The sequence below is a fragment of the Tachypleus tridentatus genome, chromosome 8, assembly GCF_004210375.1.
Source record: "Tachypleus tridentatus isolate NWPU-2018 chromosome 8, ASM421037v1, whole genome shotgun sequence".
Classification (NCBI taxonomy): domain Eukaryota; kingdom Metazoa; phylum Arthropoda; class Merostomata; order Xiphosura; family Limulidae; genus Tachypleus; species Tachypleus tridentatus.
In genome coordinates, this window is record NC_134832.1 from 92,639,407 (window position 1) to 92,664,773 (window position 25,367).

Sequence of the window (25,367 nt, forward strand, 5' to 3'; positions counted from 1 at the left end):
TCGAAAACTGATAAATTAATCTGTGACTCATTAAAAGTTGAACCCAAAATTATTGGCCTTCACCAGCTCACCTGTAACATATTGGTGCAGTTATCCAGAAATTTTGGGCGACCAACAACAGATTGGAAGAAATTAAGAAAGGAGTAGAATATCTTAGTCTCAATATTAAGTAGGAATAAGTAGTTTGAAGTAAGTGGTTAGGACTACTACCAGCATAGATATTAGAATGGAAGGGGATATTATACATCCTAAAGCTGAAAGAAGGTCAGACACAAATGCAGAGACTGTAACAGATAAACCCACTCTAGTAAGATCACACACTGCAACATAATTTACCAATGCTTTACCACAGTTTCATTGCAAATCTGACGAGCACATATAAACTTCCACAGATTCAGTAAATGAAGCCGCTCGAATTTCAGGCTCGTTAGCTGCCCAGATAGCAGATGTGCTGAGATTAAAAATAGTAGGAGAAGCCAAGCATCATATCAGAGCCTATTAAGAATTTCAAAAAACTGGAAATGTACAGTATTTTACACACAGGTTGATAGGAGAGCACAGAAAGAAGAAAAATCCAACACAATTATGACACAAATCGACAATTTAACTTAGCAAGAGAGAAGAGACAGTCTGAGTTTTTGGACACAAATTACAAGAACTAGGACTGTGCAGAGCTTACAAGCATTCAAACAAGCTGGTGATACAAAATTCAAATATGATTATGAGAGAAATCTTGTCAGTAACATAACAAGAAGAAGCGTCAGTGAAGCTACATTGCCTGAAGCAACTCTGTTAGATTCAATTAAAGTAGCCACTAGAGAAACTTTATCTGTTATGCGAGAAATAGATTTACAAACCTCAGCATTCAGCTACACATGCAGTCATTAATAGTAGAAATGAGAAAGCGATGGGGAGAATTAAGCAGAATAGGCCTAATGTTTCTGAGAAATAACGGAAACCCAGTGCTTTCCAGGAATAAAAAAATGAAATTCCAGTCGTAAGTACAGAGCAAAATTATAGGTGATTCCAGCAGTTGGAAATAAAAGATTGAGTATGAATAGTGCTAATGAAGTCACACCAGTGGTAGTAATAGAGATAAAAATATAAAATATTGGTTGTCAGTTGACATGGGTGTTTAAATTTCTCTGTTAAGTGCAGAATTAGAGGATAAAAATCTGACATTATAAAGTAATGCGTGGAAAAAGTTTCAAAAAGTCTTTTAATTTCTATAACAGGACATCCTGTTAAGATTCTAGGTAAATATAGTGTTTATTTAAAGGTAAGAGATTTAGAACTAGTATAATTATTTTACATCTGTACACAAATTGATTTGCAAATAAGTGATATTATAGGGTAGAATTTCTTATGGGATTTTGACAATGAAATATCCCTTATCAGAAGTAAGTTGTACATAGAAGCGAAGATAAGTTTGAATTAGTTTTACCGTCAAACTTACGTGCAAAAGTTGAGGTAAATTATATCTTCTTGCTGACCAAAGTCAACAGTCAAAATGTGAAAGCAATGATACTCCCTAATTTAAAATGACATGGTAAAAAAAGAAGTATATATGGTTAAATTCTGTTAGAGAAACTGAAACGTCCTAAACTAAGCCTATCAAGAGTGATAGTAGTAGTAGCAACAGTACAGAGAAAGCTAAGAATAAAGCAAGTGTGTCAAGAGAAAGTTGGAAAAGAAAGTTTAAAAGAGGGAATAGTAATTTTAACTCCCCAGATGACTCAACACTTTTGCCTAACATAAGCAACAGAGTATCTCAATAGCATGTAAAACAGAAGTATAAACAAGAGACAATGTAGTGAGAGTGTTTGTAGGAAAACGTAATTCTAATGAATGTACAAACAGAGTAAAACATAATACGAGGGCTGTTCAAAAAATACGCGGACTGTTTGAATTGCGCGGCTCCAGTTGGTTCCAGGGGAATCCGCTTGGTGTCGCTAGGTTTGCACAGATCAACTGATTACGACGCCATTTCCCGATTGCAGATATCTTCATTTGCGTATTAGCTACGTGATTTTAAGTGAAGTGCGATTTTTTCGTTTGGCGGATTTCAGAATGAATGACCTGAAGGAGCAACGACTTGCTGTGAAATTTTGTGTTAAACTTGGAAAATCTGCGACTGAAACTTTTGATATGCTTAACACGGCTTACGGTGATGTTGCTATGAAGCGTACGGCATGTTTCAAGTAACATGAACGTTTTAAGGATGGTCGACAGTCCATTGAAGATGATAAGCGTCCTGGACGTCCTTCCACGTCAACTGACGACCCACACGTCGACACAATCAACACCCTGGTGCGAGCAAATCGACGTCTGACTATCAGGGAGCTTGCTGAAGAGTGTGGGATATCAGTTGGATCTTGTTACGAGATTTTGACCGAAACATTGAAGATGCACTGCGTTGCTGCGAAATTCAGCCCTCAGAACTCGTGAGTTTTTGGCCAAACACTCGATCACTGTTCTTCCCCACCCCCCTACTCACCTGACCTTGCTCCTTACGATTTTTTCTTGTTCCCCAAACTCAAAAGACCCTTGAAAGGAAGAAGATTTGAGACGATTCCCGAGATTAAGGCATTGCGACGAAGGAGCTGGAGGACATTACAAAAGAAGCGTACCAGGACTGTTTCAACAAATGGAAACACCGTTGGGATAAGTGTGTGCGTTGGGGAGGAGAGTACTTTGAAGGAGTCCCAGACCTGTAACTTCTAAATAAAGTACATTTTGTTTTATGACGTCAGTCCGCGTATTTTTTTGAACAGCTCTCGTATAGTACTAAGTGATAGTAAACCTATAGCATAAAGACCCTATAGAGTGTCAGAGAAGCACAGGTTGGAGTTAAAGGCTTATATAAAACATACAATAGAATAAGGTGTCATAGACAGCAGTACTAATCCATGTGCATTTCTAGTTGTACTAGTTGCTACACAATGGTCGTTCGAAGTTTTATGTGGATTATTGAAAGGTAAATTAGGTTGTTGTTAAAGACCTCTGTAATTATCTACAATTCAGGAAACCTTAAACAGGGTATGAAAAAGTGAGTTATTTTCATCTGTGGGTTTCCAAAGTGGTTATTGGCAAATATAAATCGAAGAAAATAAAGCCACAACTGTGTTTGTGGTACTTTCAGGTAAATACCAGTTTCACTGAATGCCTTTCAGCTTATGTAATGTTCCATATAACTACTCCATGGGTTAATTGATGCTGTACTGTTTGTTTTATAAGATTTGGAATGTTTTCGTTATTTAAAAGACGTCACAGAATCCACAGTAAGTTTTGAAGAACACACAGAGAGACCAAGACATTTGTTTGATACATTACAAGAAGCAAACTTAACGTGGAAACTAAGTAAATGTCTACTACGAAAAGCAGTGAAATACTTAGGTCACGTAATAACTGCAAATGGTCTTGACCCCAAGAAATTCGAAGTTTGTAGAAATTATCCAGTGTCTAAAAGTGTAAAATGTATCCATGCGTTCTTTTAGGATTTACTGAAGATTTATCCTACATTTTACTACTTTTAACTGAGTTAATCAAGAAAGATATAGTTTTCAGTGAACAGACAGAAGACAGGAAGCATCCGAGAAATAAAAAAGATATTATTAAAGGCACCAATTTTCAGGTACTCATATTTTAGCAAAATATTTATTTTAAATACAGATGTTCCAGGTTTTGCCATAAGATGCTTAATTGTCACAGTTGGACAAAAATAGGAAGGGATACCTCATGTTATCAAAGTAGACAGAGAGGAAAATTTGCGAAGAATTATTCTGTGACAGAGTAAGAATGCTAAGCAGCAGTGCATGTAATTAAGACTTTTGATGTTATCTAATATGGTAGGAAGTTCACCTTCATCACAGATCATGCGCTCAGTGAAAAGTAGCAAAAATAAATCACACATCGGAAGGAATGCTCAATTTCATCGTCTGGCTGTAGGTAATGTAATTTTGTGTAAAGAGTGGCTGTTGCATACTGGAATGACATAAGAATAGATCTGTAAAGTAAAAACGAAACAGTGTAGTTTATGACGTATTTGTTCGGCACATTTCAAAGGGTCAAGACATCAAAATATAGAGTTACTTCCTTCTCTAAACATTCCAGGTAAGTTGGGTATAATATTTTTGAAACAAAATATAAAATTGTAGACATTTTTTCCGTGAAAAAATTACTTATATTTTCACATTTTTTTTACCCAACTAGTTGCGTGTCAGAGTAACTACATGCTGTTTGTATCATGGAATTTTTAATGAATTGAATCCTTGAGTTTTATTTTTCCCTTCACAGATTATGAGAGAAAAATTGTAGCAGAAAATCTGATGCATTTTATAACTCATTTTGGGACACAAGGCGCAACAGTCAATGGTATGAATTATTATTATTTTCCTATATTTCAAAAAGTTATCATTTTTAAGGCATTTTATGACTATTCACATCAAGGAGATTATATAACAAAAAGTCCTCCTCTGGGACATCTGTAAGTCTACGAACTTACAACGCTAACATCATGGGTTTGATTCCCTCGGTGAACACCGCAGATAGCCCGATATGGCTTTGCTATAAGAAATGTACACACATAAATAAAAGAAACATAGCTATAGTATATCTAATTATCTATGACGTTTAAAATTATAATTCTTGCAAAAAATATAGCTATGTTTAATCATGTGTTTGATTATAAAATATAGTTTCATTGAAAAATATAATTTTAAGAAATAACATTTAATGCTGCATTATTACTGTAAGCCAAATCTAATTAAACTGCTTAATTGTCATGGTATACGAATAAACTTGACATCAAAACGTAGATATTAAATCACAGTTTAGTATTATATAAAAATTTATATTCTTAATTTTATAAAGAAAGATTTAGAAACAACCTCAATCTCCTCTAGTGTAGGCATTTCCTCTTTACAAATTTATAACCACCCTCCAGAAAGAACGAACTTTGAACTTAAATTACTCTCTATAAATGTTGGTAAAGAAAAGTCTTAATTTTGATATAGGCATACTTGTACATGTTTGTTAGTAAACAGCTCATGGGAAACTTCCCGGATGAACCTGAAACCAGCATGAGTTTGGAGAAGTAGGTAACAGTAGCTGATATATCAAATTTTCAAATTGTTTCTGGTAATTTTCTTGATGAATAAACGTCTTTTATTTTACAACAGATAGGGCACATTAAAAAGCTTGATCTCAAAATTATCGATGAGGCTGGGAATTTTAAATAGCAGCGATAGTGAATCGCAATGTCACCAACTACGTGTGTGTTGTCCTATAGCAAAGCCACATGGGATATTTGCTGTATTCAGCTAAAAGAATCGAACCTTTGATTATAGTATTGTAAATCCGAAGATTTACTGCTATCCTAATGGGGGACTTATTAACTGTAAACACTGTTAGACGTAACGAGAGAGGTGGCACAGAAAGATTGTATGATGTAATATTTTGCATGAGGAAAGGATTGAAGTATTTTAGGCATTACAGTTACTTCCAAGAGAGGAAATTGAATTTTCTATGTATGTCATACATCAATATAAATTGCAGCAAGGGTATGCATATTAACGAGCTTACAATAGAAACCTCATCACGACGTTTCTCCCAAAGAAGGAATTGTTATGTGACACGCCAAATAACACACATCAACAAATGCAACATCGTTTGTTTTTATAAACAACCGCTGTCATAATATATACGTTAATAAAGGCTAATTAATTATGCCAGTTGATATTTTCCTACGTAGTTATAAGTAATATAACCTTCCGAAAATATTCGAAATCTCTAGTAGAGGCGACAAGTGGTTAAAATGTTTATAGGTTTGATTTTTCTCTATAGTATTACTGTGAAATACTACTGTTTAAAAATGCCCATATACTTGAAATAATATTTTGTAATAAAAGTAAGGCACACACATTTGTAAGTCATTTGTTATGTTCTGTTTCTAGTGTAGTACGGTGCAAAAATCGCGAGCAGTATCAGAGGTAAAAGTTAGTTATTTATACGTGTTATCTTATCGAACATTTATTCTCCTCACTAACGTCATACTTGCATGAGTCACACTCAGCTGTATTGAGCTGACGTCTTTAGCATCAGCTTCCGGTTTTAGTATTAGGGTTACGCTTTCAAAATAGAAGCTTACTAGAAGATAACAAAGCAAGCCAGGATTTTGATAGAGTTGAGGTAAATGTTTGCTTTAGGGGATGGTATTAAGAACGAGGTGTTGACTTGTGAGGGTATATAGTAGCAAAATGAAAAACTGTAGAGAAACTCGGAAAGGTTCAATTATTGAGTTATAATTCAGATGCCAGTCTGTAAATGCAGTCGAACTTTTAGCTACTTGCAGTTAGGAACAAGATGACAAATAATTTAAATAATGGGTTACTTTTTATTATATATACATACTAATAAAATTATTTATAGTAGAACACAAAGAAAGTCTAGATCTAGAATGCACAGTATTGACAGTTGCTGGTAGTGGTATCAGCATTCTCTTTTGTAATTATAAGAGCAAATGATTTAAGTCGTATTAGAAGGCCTTGTGAGATAGCTTATTGTGCCTTTATTTTTTTTGTTTTTTTTACCCATCTATTTATCATTCTTTTTGCTATTTAGTTCAGCTATGAATTTGTAGCCTTTTTAGAACTAACTCTCCGTCTATCTGAAGCATGTTTTTGAGCGTGTATTATAAACTTGACACAAACTCCGCTGGTGGTGATGTATAGATAATGTTGCACAAGACTTTGAGATGTAGCCGTATGGTCTACCCAGTAAATAAAAAAGCCTTCCTTCTTGAAAAATGAATTAGTTCACAAAATAGTGAGAGGGAATTATTGCTTGACATTGTTCTTAATGGTTAAAGTGGTTTTAATTTTGATGCATTATATTATTATTTAGTTAATTTGGTTTTTTCTTCTTCTGGGTGATTCTTTCATATTTTTTGAAATTAATAATATTAGGTTTTATGTTGTATGTATTATTAATCTTTGTATCTAGTAGCCAGGTATGGATTAACTAATTGTTTTTTGTTCTTGTATTTAATCAAATTTGTTTTCTAATTGTGTGAAGGTTTTTCTTTGGATTTCTCTTGTTATATTTAATAAGTTTTTGTTTGATTCTTGTTGTTGTGGCATTCTGTTTAGACTGTTACAAGTTATTTAAACAAGTAACAAGACATTCAAAGGTTTAGGTTTGGAAATAAATGTATGGTCCTTTTGGGATTACTCTATTGGGCAAGATTCAGAAATGAATTATTTTTGACATGGTCTAGGGATTAAGTAAAAAATTGTCAAGGGCAATTTCTTGGGTAAACTTACAGGACAGGTTTCCCTGTAAGATCAAGTGTTTGCCAGAAATAAGGTCCTACTAAGTAGACTAGGCAGCAGGTTGTTTCAAGCATCTCTGAAGAATGTCAGTAAAGATTGTTTAGGTTTGTATAGCACTAAAGCAGTTTGGGAAATACATAAAGTATTTTAAATAAGAGGATAGATAGAGCAACCAGGAGTTTGCAGACACAATTTAGAGCTTCAAGTTAAATAGTTTAGAAAGAATCTGTCAGTTTGAATGATAAACATAAGTTAATTAAAATTGGTTACTCCTGTTAGGAGTATTAAGAATAAAACAGATGTCTTAGGGGCTCACATTAAAATGAAAGATGCAATTGGAATTACTGAAACAGGGTTGGATATGATGAATATTGATAAGAATAATTTTGAAAATCCAAGTTAGAATTAATTTAAGTAATAGACTTTAAAAGAGAGGTTTAGCAGCTTACTGTATAATGGAAAAATTGCAACCTATTTGGATTGAAGACAGAAAGTTTCATTCAAGGGGTTTTTAGTTGGCAGTTGTTATACACTATCAGTTAGACAAGATTATGCTAAAGAGAAATTTATTTAATGAGGTAAGGGTCTACACTTTAAATAAAGGATACTAATGAACTAATTATGGAATATTTAATCTGAGATAACTGATTTTGTTGTAGAGTTAAACAGTGAGGGAGAGAGACATCTTGAAGTGATTCAGGATGGCTTTTTATACTGAATGGTTAGGAAACTAACCACAATGGATAACATTTATTGTTAATTATTATTAAGGAAATAAATACAAAATTTAAGTGGGTAACATTTAGATAAGTGGTTATTGCATAACTAGATTTGATGTTTTGCTATGTGTTGTGTTGTGATCAAGAAAAAAAACAACTGGTTTCTGAATTTCAGAAAACCAATTTTGAGGCTATGGGATGTGATTTATCATTAGTAGAATAGAACAGTTTAATCAGTTTTTATATATAAGTAATGATTGCATCGATTATGGTCAACATAAATTAATCAAGCAATTGAAATTAATATTTCCAATTTCCATTAATTTTGGTTATCTTAACAACTGATTAATCAAAGTTAGGACCAAAGTAGTTTTCATAAAAATAATAAACTAACCAAAATTAGAATTTCTAATTACTATCTTTAATTATTCAAACTATTCATGTAATCAAGATGATGTAATTATGTTTTAGTATTTAAGTACAGATCTACCTATGGGCTCTCTATGAACTTCGTAGTTTTAAGGTCATAAGTATTTGGTTGTTTTTACTTTAAGTTTATTCAGGTTTGACGATTTGTGGGAGGGAGCTTGTTACTTAAGGTCGTGGCTCAATTTCAATTTCCACTGTTTTTGTTAGTAATGACAATGCTACTAAGGCTGTCTACCAATGTTTGTAATTTTTTTTAAACCACTTTCTATTTTATCCAACAGTACTTGCTAACTTTTTATCTGCTTGTATGATTGTGGTTTGTTTGAAGAATACTTTACTATTTTATTAATCATGTGTAATTAATTAATTGAGCCATTGATTAGGCTGTTAGCAAATATGACTAAACTGTGTATATATATATATATATATGTGTGTGTGTGTGTGTATATCGGTGAATTGGAATAAGGTGTTGAAAAGTGATTCCTATATAGAATCTTATGTCTGCTCATGTAATAGGTTTTCTTCACTCATACTACTCTTTGTATGTACAGTGCACTGTCTCATCCTTTTCAGGCATCTGATATTGATTCTGTTACTTGTTTTTTCTTTATATTTTACAGTTTTTGAAATATTAATTTAATATGTCATCTCATTTGAACGTGCATTCTGCATTTAATATTACTACAGCAATTAAACCTGCTGTATCCCAGGCTTCAGGTCTTGGGTTTCAATTTATGACTATGGATGCTTCTCAGCTGTCCTTAGCCTTCTTGCATTTAGTGCCACAGGTATATGTTACCTTTATGTGTTCATCCTCTGTTTCATGTCATTCCTTGACTTTCCTACAACATTTGGTCCATTCCTTAGATATCTCATTTTTCCTTCTTAATCCTGATATTGGGTTCTGTGCTGCTCAGTTTCTGATGGATGTATATTTGGTGGTGGGGGCAGTATGCCTTGTCTCTCTCTCTCTCTCTCAGGTTTTTGATGCCTGTATTTTGGTATATCATTACCTGTTGATTCTGTACGTAGAATCCCAGCTGTTGGAGTCTGATTCCTCTATAGTGTTTGACTTTGTTTCTTCTCTGAGGTTTTCTCTATTGCAATTCTTCTGCCTTTCTTTGAACTTAACTACACAACACCATTATCTATCTAACATTTATCTCCCTTCACTTATTTTTTCCATGTTGGTATGTTCATCCTCCTCAACCTTTTCCCTTCACACATGTTTCTTGGTTGTTAGGATCTGTTGGGCAGGGATACATGGATAACTTAAGGGCAGCTATCCGTATCCTAATCACAAGACCTACTGATGGTACCATTTTTACAGTTGCCATTTTTTAATGAGTGTTTAAGTCATTTAAATCAAGGAGGATATCTGTTCACTAACACCCATCCATTTCTGCACCTATATTACAATTCTACCTCAGATCATTGGGTGCTTTGGGTTTTGGCATAAGGTTTATCACTTAAATTCCTTCACATTCCTCTTTTATTCTCAGTTGCTGTCTCCTTCCTACCTCTTTGGAATCCTCTTTCTAGCTATTCTCTCAATGGAAGTAGTTTAGATTACTTCTTGTAGATGCTATAGAATCTGTCAATCACACTTATCGAGGATTGTATTCCAGGTTGTTGGTATTCCCCAAAATGACTAGGGACTGGTGTCTAGTTATCAATTTGTCACATCTTAATTGTTTTCATCAAATCTTCTCATTTTCCCATAGTCTTTCTGCATGTTCAGGTGTGCTTAGTTTTGGATGACAAGAGGGGACATCATGGGTGCTTACTTTCACATCCTTATTTCCATCCTACATTTTCTGTCACGTGTAACAAGGTTTGTGCACATGTTCTTATGTGATGAATTTTTCTTAGCTTTAGTCAAACATGCTTTTCACAAACACTCAGTTGTTTTCTCAAGAAGCAACTCATGAAATGGCTTTTCTAGTGAGAGTAGCCTTTCTTCTTATCCAGACCAAGTAGTTTCTCCACTTGTTTTTCACTTCCTCCCTATTCAGGCACAGATTTCTTCTTATTTATGAGTAAAGAAGCTTGTGGTTTAGTTATTCTTCTTTCTACTTCACTTCTGGACAATTTTGCCTTCTGGCTCTACAGAGACACTGACATACCTGATGTTCCTTTTGTGCCTCCATGACCCAGGTTGCATCTCTTTCTGGATGCTTAAGGGTTAGGGAGCTTTTATGGATTTCATTAAATCATGGGTTGTTTTTGTCAGTTGAGATGGGTTGAACATTTATATTCTCGAGCTGATTGATATCCATGAAGATTTGCATCATTACCTGTTGTTTTTTAATACAAAGCAAACCATTCCAATGGTTGTCTCTTGTTTCAGTTGACAGAAAGACACTAGTTCATGTTCACTTTCTTTTTAGGGTGTTGGTATTCTTGTTCTTGGCCCATTCACATTATACTTACATTTTGGAGTGTCATGTTCTGGACGCTTTGATTCTTTTTGCTCATCAATTATCCCTAGATGAGTTGCCCCTGGATTCTCAGCTAGTTCTGTGGTTATGCATTTAGTGGAGTAATCCTCTTCTGGAAGCATTTGCCACCCATTATCATTTCCAAAAATTCTCTTTTTATTCTATGGTGCCACATCAATTGGCTTTGGTGTCTTATATTTCTTGTCAAGGGAAACTCAGTCCATGTCTCATTGTTATTGAACCTTGGATCTTCTTTACTGGGCTCATTCTCAGCATATCATTTTATCAACTTGCTATGTTTAGGAGGTGATGCATGTGGTTGCAGATCAGTTGTCTCAAACAAACTGAATTCTCTTGATAGTGTGAATGCTGCATCATGAAATTTTCTATTGGAATTGCTCTCAGTTCGTGGCTCTGATGATCAGTGCATTTGCCACTAATTGGAACACTCAATATTTGCCTCCTGTAATACATTCTTAGGCATTGGCAGGAGATACTGTCAGTTAGGATTGGAGAGGATTGTACCTCTATACCTTCCCACTGATTTGTATTAACTATGATTTGTTCAACCTATTGTTAGATTATGTTGGTAGCATCAGATTTGCTGGCTCAATTTTGGTTTCTACTTCTGTGATACCTTCAGGAGTATCCACTTATTCCACCTCCATTTTGGTCATTCAGTTTCTTGAGATTTATTCCAAGTTACTTTACAAAAATAGTACAAAAATTGATCTCTATCACTTATTCTGTGAGTTGTGTCTCATGAATCATCACATTTCTATGCTTTTATTGGCCTAGTTGAATTGCCTGCTGAAGAACATTGTGTGGTCTGGAATGTAAACTCCCCTCAATACTTTTATCTCGCATTATCTGCATGTTTTGATAATATCTTCCTCTTAGGGTTTTCAACTACTATTTGTAACTATCTACATCTGGCACATTATAAGGATGTGTGAATATCTAGTGGAAAGTGCTGCCCAAGTAGAGTGTTCTTATCAAACCAATTCTGAACTAGCCACCATTAACATTATACTTTATGCATGTTGCAACAGACTCTGTAGAAATGAGATGTTCCAGAACACCATTTAGAGACTGCTAGGATGGTATTATTGTACTATGCAAGACTATAATGTTGAGTATGAAAGGATTCTACTTATCTCTTCTAGTAATTCAATAGAATAAATCAGAATCATTTGCTTTTAAAAAATTTAGGAAATTTGTTTCACCTATTGCACCGTTTCCAGAGCATTTTCCCTCAGGGTTCCCCAGTGTGCATTACCCTTCTGATTCTATGAGTGGAGCTAATGAGTCCTCACCACAACAGGTTTTTATTCACTGGGATAAAGGACAGAGGTTATTCATCCAGAATGTTCAAGTGAATTTTCTCCACTTTTGAGAAAGAAGGCAAAATTGGGGTGCTCCTACCTGGGATCCTGCATGGTTTGTTTTTTCCCATATGTTTTTAGGAGAGGTATCAGTATATACAATTGTCCACTTGTAATACAAGCTCAGATTTGATGCTTAGCTATCTGATTGGATTGAGCATGATTTCTTTTTGATTAATATTGGGACAGTACATTGTCCATGGAAGAGAGTTCATTGTCTCCTTGTAACTTCAAATGCAGAGTGGTTCCATTATAGGTTGTTGGTTGAGCACAGCTTGTTCCACATCCTCCCCATAATTCTGAGTACAAGTTGAATTTACCTTGCCCACACAGCACACAGTTAAGGAGGAACGATGAGTGTTCATAATTTCAGATTGTGAGTTCTGATGATTCTGTAGGGTAAGTATAGCATACAGGAACCCAAGTATATATACTGTTGTCCAAATGATCCAGCCACCAACATGAGGTTTAGACACCATGGCTTTATAATTCCAACCCCAAACAGAAAAACCTCAGTTAACTTGTTGAGGCCTGGCCAGTAGTGATGGTGGATCATGTCAAATTCCACCCACAGTCCATGAATTAGATTCTGAGCGAAGAGCATACCTAATCCAAGTATATTGAAATACCCTCCACTAGGATGCTAATCTTCTGTTGGAACATCAGTGATTTATGCAGACACATTCTGTATGGATAATGCCCTGACCACTCCCTCCACCTTATAGATGTAGGATTCTGGCTATAGTGGGAGTTAGGTAACTATGCTGTGGAAGTTAATGTTGTGTTAAATTGAAAATGTATTTTCAGTAATACCTCTACTCATATTTTCCAATCTTTCCTCCCCACTACCCCTTGATGTGGATTCCCGTACATGGTGAGTGGACCTCCAAGGGAAGGTTATGTTCTTTCAGTTTACCTTTTCTGGGGTCTGAACATTCTCCCACATGTTTGCTGTGTGTGGTGACCCGTGAAGAAGAGGAGAGGATCCTGATGGTTGAGGGGTCCAACCTAAACATACCACTTTGGCCTTGAATTCCTATAGACAGGCAGCCTTGGGGTGGCCCTCTTGGGTCAGTCAGCATGTCCATTTGGGCTAGGGTCAACCAAGTACCAGTGTTGGATGTTCTCAACTTATGTTGTGGACATTGTATCTGATGCTGGTGTTCGGGTATAGTGCTCCTGAAACTTTGGGGTTGCTGCATTGACATTGTTTGACATTGTAGTGTCCCCTCGTAGGGCTCCATGGTGGATGGAGTCGGTGGGCACCAAAATTTCCCTTTTTTATTATGGATCCTCCAAATAAAAACTTAAATAGTGAAAAAACAGTCCATAGGTAAATGGCCATGTCTTGAAGATTCTGAGCAGCAATCCTCAACAACTGTAACACCTATTGTACCTCATTTTCTTTTCCTAAATTCTCTTTTAGATAAACTTTTAGGGGAAATGTCTCCCTTTTTTATTCAGAAAGGACTGAAGGGACTTGTTGGCTCTTCAAAGTCAGTAAAGAAGCTTCAATCTGGTGGAAACATCCCCATCTCAACACAGTGAACTCCTCTTACATTCAAGGGGAATTTGGGAAAACCTATTGAATGGTTGGAAGAAAAAGAGGTGCAGCATTTAAAAATGATTCATAACATTACTTATCCTGAGGCTTGAAAGTTGCTGTCCACCACTTCATCTCAGTCATATGCTGCTACACATCATTCCACTACTATAGTGGGAGTCCAGACAGATCTCTCTATGCCTCCAAAAGAATGGTTCTCAAAACAAAAACAACTGAAAAGTCTTTTGACCTCCATGGTTAAAAAAGTTGATGAATCAACTTCAACACCAATTTCTGTTCCTTACATACATTCCAACAAACCCCAAGATCCACATTCTTTGGTTCCAGGTACAGGCATTTCCATAGATACATATTCTTTTCCCATCCCAAGATGCAAAACAATTATTCATTCACGTCCTCAGTCATCGAAATCCCCTTCCATCAGCAAAGACCTGCCCAATTGACCCATGGCAAGATCCATAGAGGTAGATAGACCTTCCTCGAATAAAGGCAGTAAATAAAAAAGACGTGGTCATAAACAGAAGAGTTCACCTCCCAATTCGCCTACACACAAGTAGAAATGGCCACCTTGATACAATGAAACTGTCAAGGTTGACATTCTAATGTGGATGACATCAAAACACTGATTGCTTTCTACCATCCTGCATGTCTTTCCTTACAGGAAACACTTCTGAAAACTACCAATGCAGTGCCCTTTCAGTGTTTTTCTCTGTACAGAAATGACAGGCTGTGTGATGGACGAGTGCATGGAGGGGTGGCGCTGTTTGTTAATCAGCATCCATCCACCCTGTCTTTGCCACCCAACACACCCTTGAAGGCCGTAGCCATCCGTGCTTCCTTGAGTCATACCATCACTGTTTGTTCTCTCTACCTTCTCTAAGCCTGGGAAGGATCCCAAGATTCCTTCAAACTACCATCCAATTGCTTTGATGAGCTGTTTTTGTAAGACCTTAGAGAGGATGGTTAATGCTCATGTTGTTTGGTTCCTTGGATAAAACAACCTCCTCTTGCCCACCCAGCATGGATTCTGACAACAGCACTCCACCATAGACTACCCAATTTGACTTTAAACGTCAATCAGAGAAGCTTTTCTGAAACAACAACATCTTGTATCAATTTTCTTTGACATTGAGAAGGCTAATGATACAACATGGAGGTATGTCATTTTGTGAAACCTCCATATATAAGGGTTATGTGGCCATTTGCTCATTTTTAATAGACAGGAGATTCTAAGTTGGTGTGGGTTCAACACTTTCCCATTCTTTTCTACAGGAAATTGGAGTCCCTCAGAGCTGCATTTTGAGTGTCACACTTTTCAGTATTAAAATTAATGCCATTACTGAACAACCCCCTCTCACTGTTGCAAATGGGTTTTATGTTGACAACTTTCACATCTCATATTAGTTGTCAAACATGAGGTATATTGAGCGGCAGCTACAGACTGCCCTTAATCATTTACTTAAGTGAACCACAGAAAATGGCTTTAACTTCTCTCTCTAAAATCATTTGCATGCACTTTTGCTGCCAACAGGGTATTCACTCTGATCCTGAACTCTGTATCAGTAAAGTTGTGCTACCTGTGGTTCCTGAGACAAAGTTCTTGGGGCTTATATTTAACTGTAAGCTAACCTTTATACCACACATCAAGCAACTACAGGTCAAATGTACAAGAGCACTGAACATTCTCCGTGTCCTTTCTTCTATCACTTGGGGAGCAGGTTGATGTTCTATGCTAAAGATATATCATGCTCTTATTTGATCAAAACTTGATTATAGATCACTGGTCTATGGCTCTGCCAGGACCTTGGTCTTAAAGATGCTGGACCTCATTCATCATCAAGGACTTTGGGTCTGCACTTTCCCAGTTCAGAGTTTATACACACAATCTCATAAACCTTCTTTGCACTTCTGCCATTTTAAACTGTCTTTACTATATGCTTCAAAACTTCCTTCCATACCAAAGTTTTCCTTCCTCAGTGGGCCATACTTTTCAGAACAGATGTTCTGGCATTGCTCTTTTTGGCCTTTGTATCCAGGTGCATTTGAATGAATTGGGTCTGTCCATGGATAACATTGCTATATTGACTGGTCAGCTCATCCCACCCCACCATGGCTTATTACAGTCCCCAAATGTGACTTATCTTTCAGTCATCTAAGAAAAGCAGACACTCCTGATTGGAAATACTGTCTGTTATTTGCTGAACATCTTTCAAACCATTCTTCCATTCCTGTTTATACAGATGGTTTGAAATCAGATTATTGTGTAGGCTCTGCCATGGTTTGTTGTGATTTTGTGGTTGCATGCAGAATCCTTTCTGCAGCTTCTGTGTTCACTGCTGAACTGTACACTATTTCTCTTGCCCTGGATCACATAGAAGCTGAGCAGTGTTCAAATTGCACTATTTATACTGACTGACTTAGTTATTTACTGGCCCTGAAATTGCTTCACATTAGTTCACACCCTGTTCTCACCTATATTCCAAACTGACTGGCCCATTGCTCTTTAACATCTACTTCTATTCATTTTGTCTGGATACCAGGCCATGTTGGTATTTACAGGAAGGAGCTCCCCAACACTACAGCTAAATCTATTTGCTCTGGCAGTATTACTGCTGTGCTTGTTCCATACGTGGGCTATGGTCCTCTATTCAAGGCTCAGCTCCGTGCCAGTTGGCAGTCAACTTGGAGTGAGCAATGTGAAAACAAGCTTTTCTAAATAAATAGGAAGTTGTTCTAATTAGACTATGCATTGATCACAGTTTTTTTAACTCTTTTTTTTTTTTTTCTTTCATCTGGGACTGATACACCAATGTGTTGTCTGTGTGACACTCAGGTCACAATAAGCCACATTTTACTGTCTTTCCGTCATCATGACTCTCAATGACGGCATCTTTTTAAACATGTTCTGTTCTAAGATTTATCTATAACGTTAGACAGTGTTATTGGCGATGGTGACACTGTCCACCTTAGAGATGTTTTTAGTTTTTTAAAGGCCTTTAATCTTTTTAATGCTCCTTATGTTTCTAAATTATACACTAGATATTTTAAATGATTCCTTTTTGAGAATCAAAGGGCATCTAGTTCAATTTGAAATTAGAAAATGGCTGAAATGTCAAATAACTTGAAACCAGGACTGGAAAGGCCAACTTCAGGTGACTAATGGTGGTTTTTGGACTTACCTGTTAGTCTTCCTGGTGAGTTATGATAATTACAGTTATGCTACAGAAAATCTTTTACAACTTATTACTGTAGTTTTTCTCTTACTGCAGCAAACTAGATGTAAAAATTGGTTTCAATGCTATTCATGAATTTTTAATTAAAAAAAAAATTAAACTTTGTTTTGTTTTACCTTAATTTCCTTTTATGAATTTTACTAATTTTACCTTAATTTTAACTTTGTACTAGATGTTTTGTGCAGATAGTTTAGGTGCTTCATACCATTAAACACCAAACCAACCAACTATGCATATATAAATTATTATTATTATATTAACCTACCAGTCATGCCTATATAACCTTACACAACTTGCAATGATGTGGTGCATGTGCACTCATGTTACAGATTCAATAATATAAAACTGACCTTTAGTCTTCCCTTTCTTGGCTATGTTTTAGTGGACTAGTATTTTGTAGTATATAGTTGCATTTTAATTATTATACATTATTTGTATATATTATTACTATTTAGAAATAAATTATTAAAGTTATTTTTCTTAAAATACAGAACAATAAATCAAGAAGTAAAGCAAATAATTATCTCTTCTTGCTATGACATTTGAATTCTTTCTCAATATAGGTTGTTAAGCATTTTAAAATTTTGTACATGGAGGATATGAAACAAAATTTGTTTGTAGGTGTTTTTCATATGCATACAGCTAAATAACTAAAAAATCATAAATGACTACACTAATACTACAGAATTCCACTATAATTTATGAAATGTAACTAAGATTAATTTAGATTTTAAAAAATATGAAACTTCAAGCAGACTAAAGACACAACCTATCTTCTGTAAATCTTGTTTCAAAAGAAAATGGTAACCTTTTCACAGATTAAAATGCTTGAGAAAACCATTCTTGGGATATTTTAAGTTATCGATTGGTTATTCATGTGTCATATACTTAAGTGAGTGTGTATAAGGGAAAAAGGAACAATAAAAAGGCATGAGGTTGTTGTTTTTTACATTCTAGCTTGTGAATATAAGTAAATTGAGTTTCTAATTTGTACAAAACTGTAGACTTGGTATTTTGACATCAGAAACATTTAATTTTAAACAGTGCTGCATTTGACATACTATGACTCATTAAAATTATATTTAAATGTGTTCTTTTAATGTTTACTTTTAAATTAAAAAACGAATTTGTATATAATATTAAAGTTTAAATTATAATCTACAATTTGATTCCAAACTTATTAAAATAAATTCATAAATTAGTAGTTTAATAAAATTTTGAATGCAAGTCAACAAACATGATGACATGGCCTTTGCATGACCTGTCATGAAAGGGTTAAAGTTTAGTTTGTTGTTTATTCATTATTTTAAATGTTAATTCCAACTCTGATATGGTTTTAAAAAGTGTTTTGATAATGCCGTCAACAAACTACAGACAGGATATCACCTGTTATACCTCACTTTGTTTCCACTGGTTAGTGATATAATTTGAAAAATTCCATATTTTTGAAGGTTATTCCATGATGAAAGATGTTTTTAGATACAGTTTCCTTGGTTATTTATCATAATTCACATCTTCATTACTTCCATGCATGGACTTATTTTATAGGTCTGTGTATAACACCAACAAAGATTTCAGTAACTTTTGAGTTACACTTGTCACCAGTAAATCAGTTTACATTGGAAATTGGACTCTGAAAATTAAATTAAAAGAGAAATTTTTCATTAAGTTATCTCTCTTTTTTTTCTTGTGTGTCAGAGCTAGTTATTTATTATGTAGAATAAGAGAACATGGATAAATGCTTTGAATAATTTTCTTCTATTGTTTTTATTCCTGGCAGTGAAGAAAGGTTCTCCATACTGATAAATTTGCACTAAAATTGAGGAGGATTTTTTGTTAAATTTTTTGTGTGTTAAATTTCAGAAATTATAGTATTTCCTAAAGTTTTTATTCATTATTTTGATGTGCTGACATGGTTAATAAAATGCTGATTCTTTATTTGAATAAAGTTTAGTTCTTATGATAACTCTCTATGAAGTATTTTTTATAATAATGCATATTTAAACATTAAATACAAGATATAAAGTTAATTCAAATGGCAATTTTGTAACAACAAAATTATCATTTCAGCAAGTTGCCTTTTTTTAATTGTTTTACTTGTACCATATATTGAACATTGGCAATTAACATTTCTGGTTTGTGTTTTTAGATATAAAACACCGACACGAACATCTAGTCTTTCTGTTATAATCATGACACAATCAAAAATAGGACTTGTTGGGTGTGGTACTCTAGGTGGCAAGATGGCAGGTATATCATATTTTTTCTTTTATACATTTAATGTGTTAAAATAGCATTGTACACACACACACACACACACACACACACACACACACACACTGAACATGTGCTTACAATGTAAGTGTATACATTTGCAGAGTAATCGAAAAATATTAGTTTTTATGTGATATCAAGGCACACACACTAATTTTTTGTTAATATAACAGTTTATAGTTTGACACAAATTTATTTTAAACTTTTGATTCATTAATCAGATTTACCATTTTAAATAAATAACGATGTATTTGATATTAATGTTGAAGTAACAGTTGTATACCAGAAAGTTGATATATTAGCTTTAGATAAGTGTTTGACATTAATTTTTTACATTTGAAATACTGAATAATGGTACAGCATAAAAAACTGTGTGCAGATTGTAAATGTTTTTATGCATTCTTTAACATTTGTTATTAAAAATGTCTATGTACATTATGAGCCAGATATTTTGATCTAATTAAACATGCATTCTTGGCATTCTAGGTGACTTTGCTTACCATGGTCATGAGGTTTGGGTGTATGACCAAAGTTCTGCAGCTCTGGATGACTTGGTAGAACGGCTAAAGTATGACAAGGAAGAGTTAAGAAAAGATAACTTATTAATGCAAACAGAGTTTGTAGTATGTGAAATTTTGTACATGTTTGCTTTTCCATTTTACACACCTCAGCATAGAGTGCATGCAGATTTAAGTCACTGTAGCTATATAACTACAAACACACACACTTAACCAGCACAGGATTTCTGTAATAACTCAGACTTCAATTGACAGTTTATTTTTATAATTAATACCTTTTAGGCCTGTCTCAGCAGTTGTTTATTTTGTATCATTATTGAAAGTATATTAAGTTACTTGATAAAGAGACAGATGTAAAAAAAAAATTATAACTGGCAACAACAGAATAGCTTTATTTGATGAATTAAACATTTTTATCCTGAAATATTCTAAGATCTTTGTAGAAACTTGTTTGGTTTCGTGTATTTTCACTAATAATGATAAAAAGATAAGACAAGATCAGAGACTGTTAGCCTTTAACTTGTTACTATGTTGGTTGGTTTTTAATGATTTAAAAATTAGTATTTTATTTATTTTTTAGCTTTTTTTACTTTTAGAAATTAATTCAAAAATTAAGTTTCTTGTTTTAAGATTATTTGGACTTATAATTTATAATTATGTATTAGGGAAATGTATATTATATGAACAGACTAGAAAAGACTGTCAGAAAGTCAGGATTCATATTCGAAAGTGTTAGTGAAGATTTGGAGATCAAGCAAGACCTAATTGAACGTGAGTAAGATAGTTAAGTAAATAAAATATGATTTTCATCTTTTCTCTTCTTCACTGGTACACTGTGAAAGAAAAGAGTAAACATAAATTGGAATGACTAAGGTTACAACAACCCAGCAAAATAACCTGATAAAACTAAATGTAGCCAGTCTTTCTAATTTTTTACCAATTTCACAGTAGTTTAAACAAATGAATTTAACTCAGCAGGATTTACCATTTCATAATATAAAGCAGTTTAAAATTTATGGTTCTGGAAATAAAATAGTTTTCTAATAGAAGTTGGGACACAAGATTTAATAGCTTTAAGACTATTTTTATAATTCCTTCTCCATCAATCCATAAGCTAATTATCCAATTCTGTAGCAATTTTATACATCTTAATCAAATTGTTTCTATTCTTCAATGGCCCATAGGAAACAAGTCCAAGCATGTAGGCTTAATTTTGTGGCTCAAAAATATAAAACTGGGTATCACATTATTCATCTCAACCATTTTTTTTACCATATTGGTATTATTTTAACAATGAAACTAAAATATTCTCATTATTTCCAATGAGGCTTTATGAGAGTCTTATGAAAAGTTAGATAATCATCTTTCTTGAAACTGAAAATTTTGGAAACACATTTACTAGTTCTTGTACCTCTTTTTCACTTCAACCAAACCTAAGTGAAAGTTTTAAACTGTGTTAAGCAAATTTCTTCAATAACATGCTCCTTTCAAAATTTCCCAGACCAGAAATGGCCTAGTGGTTAGCCTGCAGACTATGAACCTGAAGGTCCATGGTTCACATTTCTGCTACAGAACTGTGCTCTAGACTTTGAGGTTGCAATTAGAATAGCCCAAGAGTGTGCAGTGGGTACTACAAATTAGTTCCCTTCCCTCTAGTTTATCAATTCAAAATTATAAATGGCTAGCAGAAATAATTCTTGTGTAGCTCTATAAGAATATTGAAATGAAACAATCTAGTTTCTAAACTATATAGTCATTGCTAATTAATGAAAAACTGTTGTGCTGAATCAAGCTTTCCTGTGTTAATATTGATGAAATACAATACAGGAGTTGTGCTCTTCACTGTCAGTCATTCATTTCCAGTAAACATAAATGTATTTAATACATTCAGGGCATAACAATATTCATTGCTTACTGGTTGGGGAAAACAAAATTTATCTTGGAAAGCCACAGAACATTTCGTGTTGGCTATATTGTGGAGTATTAAAAAAAACAACTGTGCTGGTTGTGTCTACTCAGCTTCAAGCAAAGTAGTATGTAATTTCTGTTAGGATTACATATGAAAGTGCTTGTTTATGATTTAAAACAACACAAACAAATGCAGATTTGCTTTTTACAGTTGAACCAAGTGTTATTGTATTACCACACACAGGTTTTGTTATGACCCATATGTGCTACGAGTTTTGTACTACATGTATTGAATCATATATTGGATCTTTTACTAAGTATTGTACTGTTGTAAAATATGTTTCTATTTTTGTATTAGACATTTTGTAGATTATAGATTGTAACATGTAATCCTTTTAAGATAAAATAACCTTCTGTTTTTATTCTTCTACTAACCAATGTTTGTTTAATTATTATAACTCTTAGAATGTTTGATAACTTCTCACTATTGGTAAAGATCCCTCTTTGTATAAATGTATAAATGTAAATGTAAATTGCACTGACATCCAAGGTAGGGGATAAATCATTCTCACCAATTCTTTTGCCAGATATTTATCATCTTTATGACTGATTGGACTGATTATTTGTTGCGTCTTGTCAGAGCCCTGAAGCATTATGTGGCTCACACCAACTCCTTTGGAGGCGATGGAATTTGACTCTTCATTCACTGGGATCCTTCTGTTTCACGAGATTTATTATCCCCAATTACTTTGATTAGGTTTCACAAATTGCTTATTCTGTATTTTGTTTACAGGCGAGGAAACTTCTGAGAGTTGCATCTAATCAGATTTGTTACATTTTTCTGTCTTTTAGTTGCCATTTGAATTACCAATTGGAAGACATCGCACAGCCTGGTATGTGGCTTTCTCTGAAAACATTTTTCTTGTATTCTTTATATGATCTGGAATTTCTTCTTCTGAGGGTTTTCAACTACTTACTGTGTTTATATTGACAACATCTGCTAGATTATAAGGAGAGAGAATTTTTGTCATCCTCTTGTCTCTACTTTCCAAGAGTCTCTTACCTCCTCTTTTTTTTTTTTTTTTGTCATGGATCATACACAGTGGATTTCACAAGTATGATTTTATCTGTCCAATTCTGCACTAGCAACCAATTTAACTATACTTACTTCCAATTACAACAGGGACTGTAGAAATGAGGTGTTCTGTAAGACCATCTAAGAGCTCACTAGAGGGTGTTACCATATTGGACTGGACTATCATGATTAAAGCTAAAAAGGATCCAGTCTGCCTTTGCTGACAATTGGATTGAATAGATCAGTGTTGGTTTGCTTTTAAAAAACTTAGGAAACTTGGTTCACATATTGCACTGTTTCTAGAGCACTGTTTCTCACGACTTCCCCAATGCACATTAACCCCTAAATTCTACTAGTGGAGCTAGGGAATTCTTACCACACCCAGTTCCCAGTCATGTGGGTAATAGATAGAGGTTTTTTCTTCAGAGTGACTTGAGTGTTTTCCTTCACTCTTGGAAAAAGAGGGTGGAATTTGAAGCTCTCCCATACAGATCCCTGGGTGTTTTTCCCAGATTTTAAAAGAAGTGGTGCCAGCTTCTGAGGGAGCCTACTCATAATACTGGTTGGGGTGTGTATGATCTTTCTTTTTGATCAATACTTGTTAAGTGTATTGTTCATGGAAGGAGGCCCACTATCTTCTTTTCACAATCATGAATGTGGAGTGTTCCCATTCTAGGTACTTGTTTAAGCACCGTGTTCTATGTCCTCTTCATTATTCTGTGGGCAAGTACAATAAATGCTCTTTGCCCATTTGAGTGGAGAATGAGGATGAATGTTCATTATTCCAGACTGGATGAGTTCTGTTCCTTTGATTAAGAAGTCATATATGATCCCATCATTTCAAGCCTAGGATGTTGCTTTTTGGACTTCTTCAGGTGGAGGAGAAAGTTTTTCAGCTTCATTGTTGCTTACTTTCTCATCATACTTGTGGTAGTTATGAATACATCATCGTATGGTTACAGTTTGGGATTCAATCAAAAGTATATTTATATATAATGTTGCAGTCCAGTTGCTGCAGTTACCAGTGTGGAATATAGGTACTAAGACCCCTTAATTTCAACCCAGAGTTGTGGAACTTTGGCCATCTTGTTGGGGCTTGCCTGTAATGGTGATTACTCATTTACTATTCCACTTTTGATACAGAAAGTTCCAGGTGAAGAGCATACCTGTTCTGGATGTAGTGTGGTCCCCCCTCTTTTCTCTTAATACATCTTTTGATATGTGCTGATGCTTTCTGTGTGAATAATGACCTCACTGGTCCTTCCACATTCTCATTGTGTGATTGCAGCTAAAAGTTAACATTTTACTAAATTGGAAATGTATTTCCAATAACACTTACCTCTGCTGACACTCTCCTGCCCTTCCTCCCCACTAAGAGCCAGTGTCTGGGATGGTGTCAGTTTCAAAGTTATAAAGTGATAAAATTATATGAATGAGGTGCTCATATACAGTACCAGAATAGAGGGTGCATTTATATCCCCTCGGTGTGGATTTCTGTACGTGGTGAGGGGACCTCCCAGGGAAGGTTCTGTTCTATCTGGTTACCTTCTCTGGGATCTAAACATCCACCCACGTGTTTGCTGTGCGTGGCAACCCGTGAAGGGGAGGAGAGGATCCTGGTGGTTGAGGGGTCCAACCCTAACACACCACTTTGGCCTCGAATTCCTGTAGACGGGCAGCCTTTTGGTGGCCCCCCTTGGGTCAATCGGCTGGTCCACTTGGGCTAGAGTCAACCAAGTACCAGTGTCAGAAGTTCTCAATGGGTGTTGTGGACATTGTGCCTGATGCTGGTGTTTGGGTATAGTGCTCACGAAACCCTGGCATTACTGCATTGTCCTTGCATGACTTTGTAGTGCGCCCCTTGTAGGGCTTCATGGTGGGTGGGGTCAATGGGTACCGAAATTTTTTCTTTTTCCTATGGATCCTCCAAAAAATTTAAATAAAATTGTAAAAAAAACAGTCAATGGGTAAGCGACCACGTCTTGAATACTCAGAACAGCAATCTTCAACATCAGTAACACATGTACCTCATTTTCTTATATTACATTCTCTTTCGGAAAAACCTTTAGGGCAAATGTCCCCTTTTTTATTCAAAAGGGACTAGAGGGTCTTGCTGGTTCTCCAAAGTCAGTAAAGAAACTTCGATCTGGTGACATATTGGTTGAAACATCCACATCCCAACACAGTGAACTCCTCTTGAATTCAAAGGCAATTGGGGATATACCTATTGAGGTTACACCTCATGGTACTTTGAATTCTTCACAAGGAGTTATTGTTGAAAGGGATTTGAAGAACGTTCCCGAGTCAGAGATTCTCGCTGGTCTCTCCACTCAAGAAGTTTTTGCAGTGAGGCGCATCTCCACTCGCAAAGATGGAGTTACACTGCCAACATTATTCTCCCATTTTTCATGGAGGGTTGACAGTAATCCACTAGGCAGTGATCATTTTCTGATCCTTTTGAGAGAGACTGGCCGTGGTCGATGCCACCCT

The 25,367-nt window shown here is 35.0% G+C and overlaps 1 protein-coding gene across 2 annotated transcripts in view; it reads left to right on the forward strand.

The window, feature by feature from the left end:
- The first annotated feature begins 6,051 nt into the window (after positions 1–6,051).
- LOC143222945 (5-formyl-3-hydroxy-2-methylpyridine 4-carboxylate 5-dehydrogenase-like) overlaps positions 6,052–25,367 on the forward strand; it is a 42,806-nt gene continuing 23,490 nt past the window's right edge. For both annotated transcript variants that reach the window (XM_076450178.1, XM_076450179.1), the window contains exons 1-4: positions 6,052–6,189; positions 19,252–19,352; positions 19,863–19,999; positions 20,560–20,665. In XM_076450178.1, coding sequence (XP_076306293.1) covers positions 19,295–19,352; positions 19,863–19,999; positions 20,560–20,665 — 301 coding nt within the window. In that variant the 5' untranslated portion in view covers positions 6,052–6,189; positions 19,252–19,294. The remainder of the gene's footprint in view (positions 6,190–19,251; positions 19,353–19,862; positions 20,000–20,559; positions 20,666–25,367) is intronic.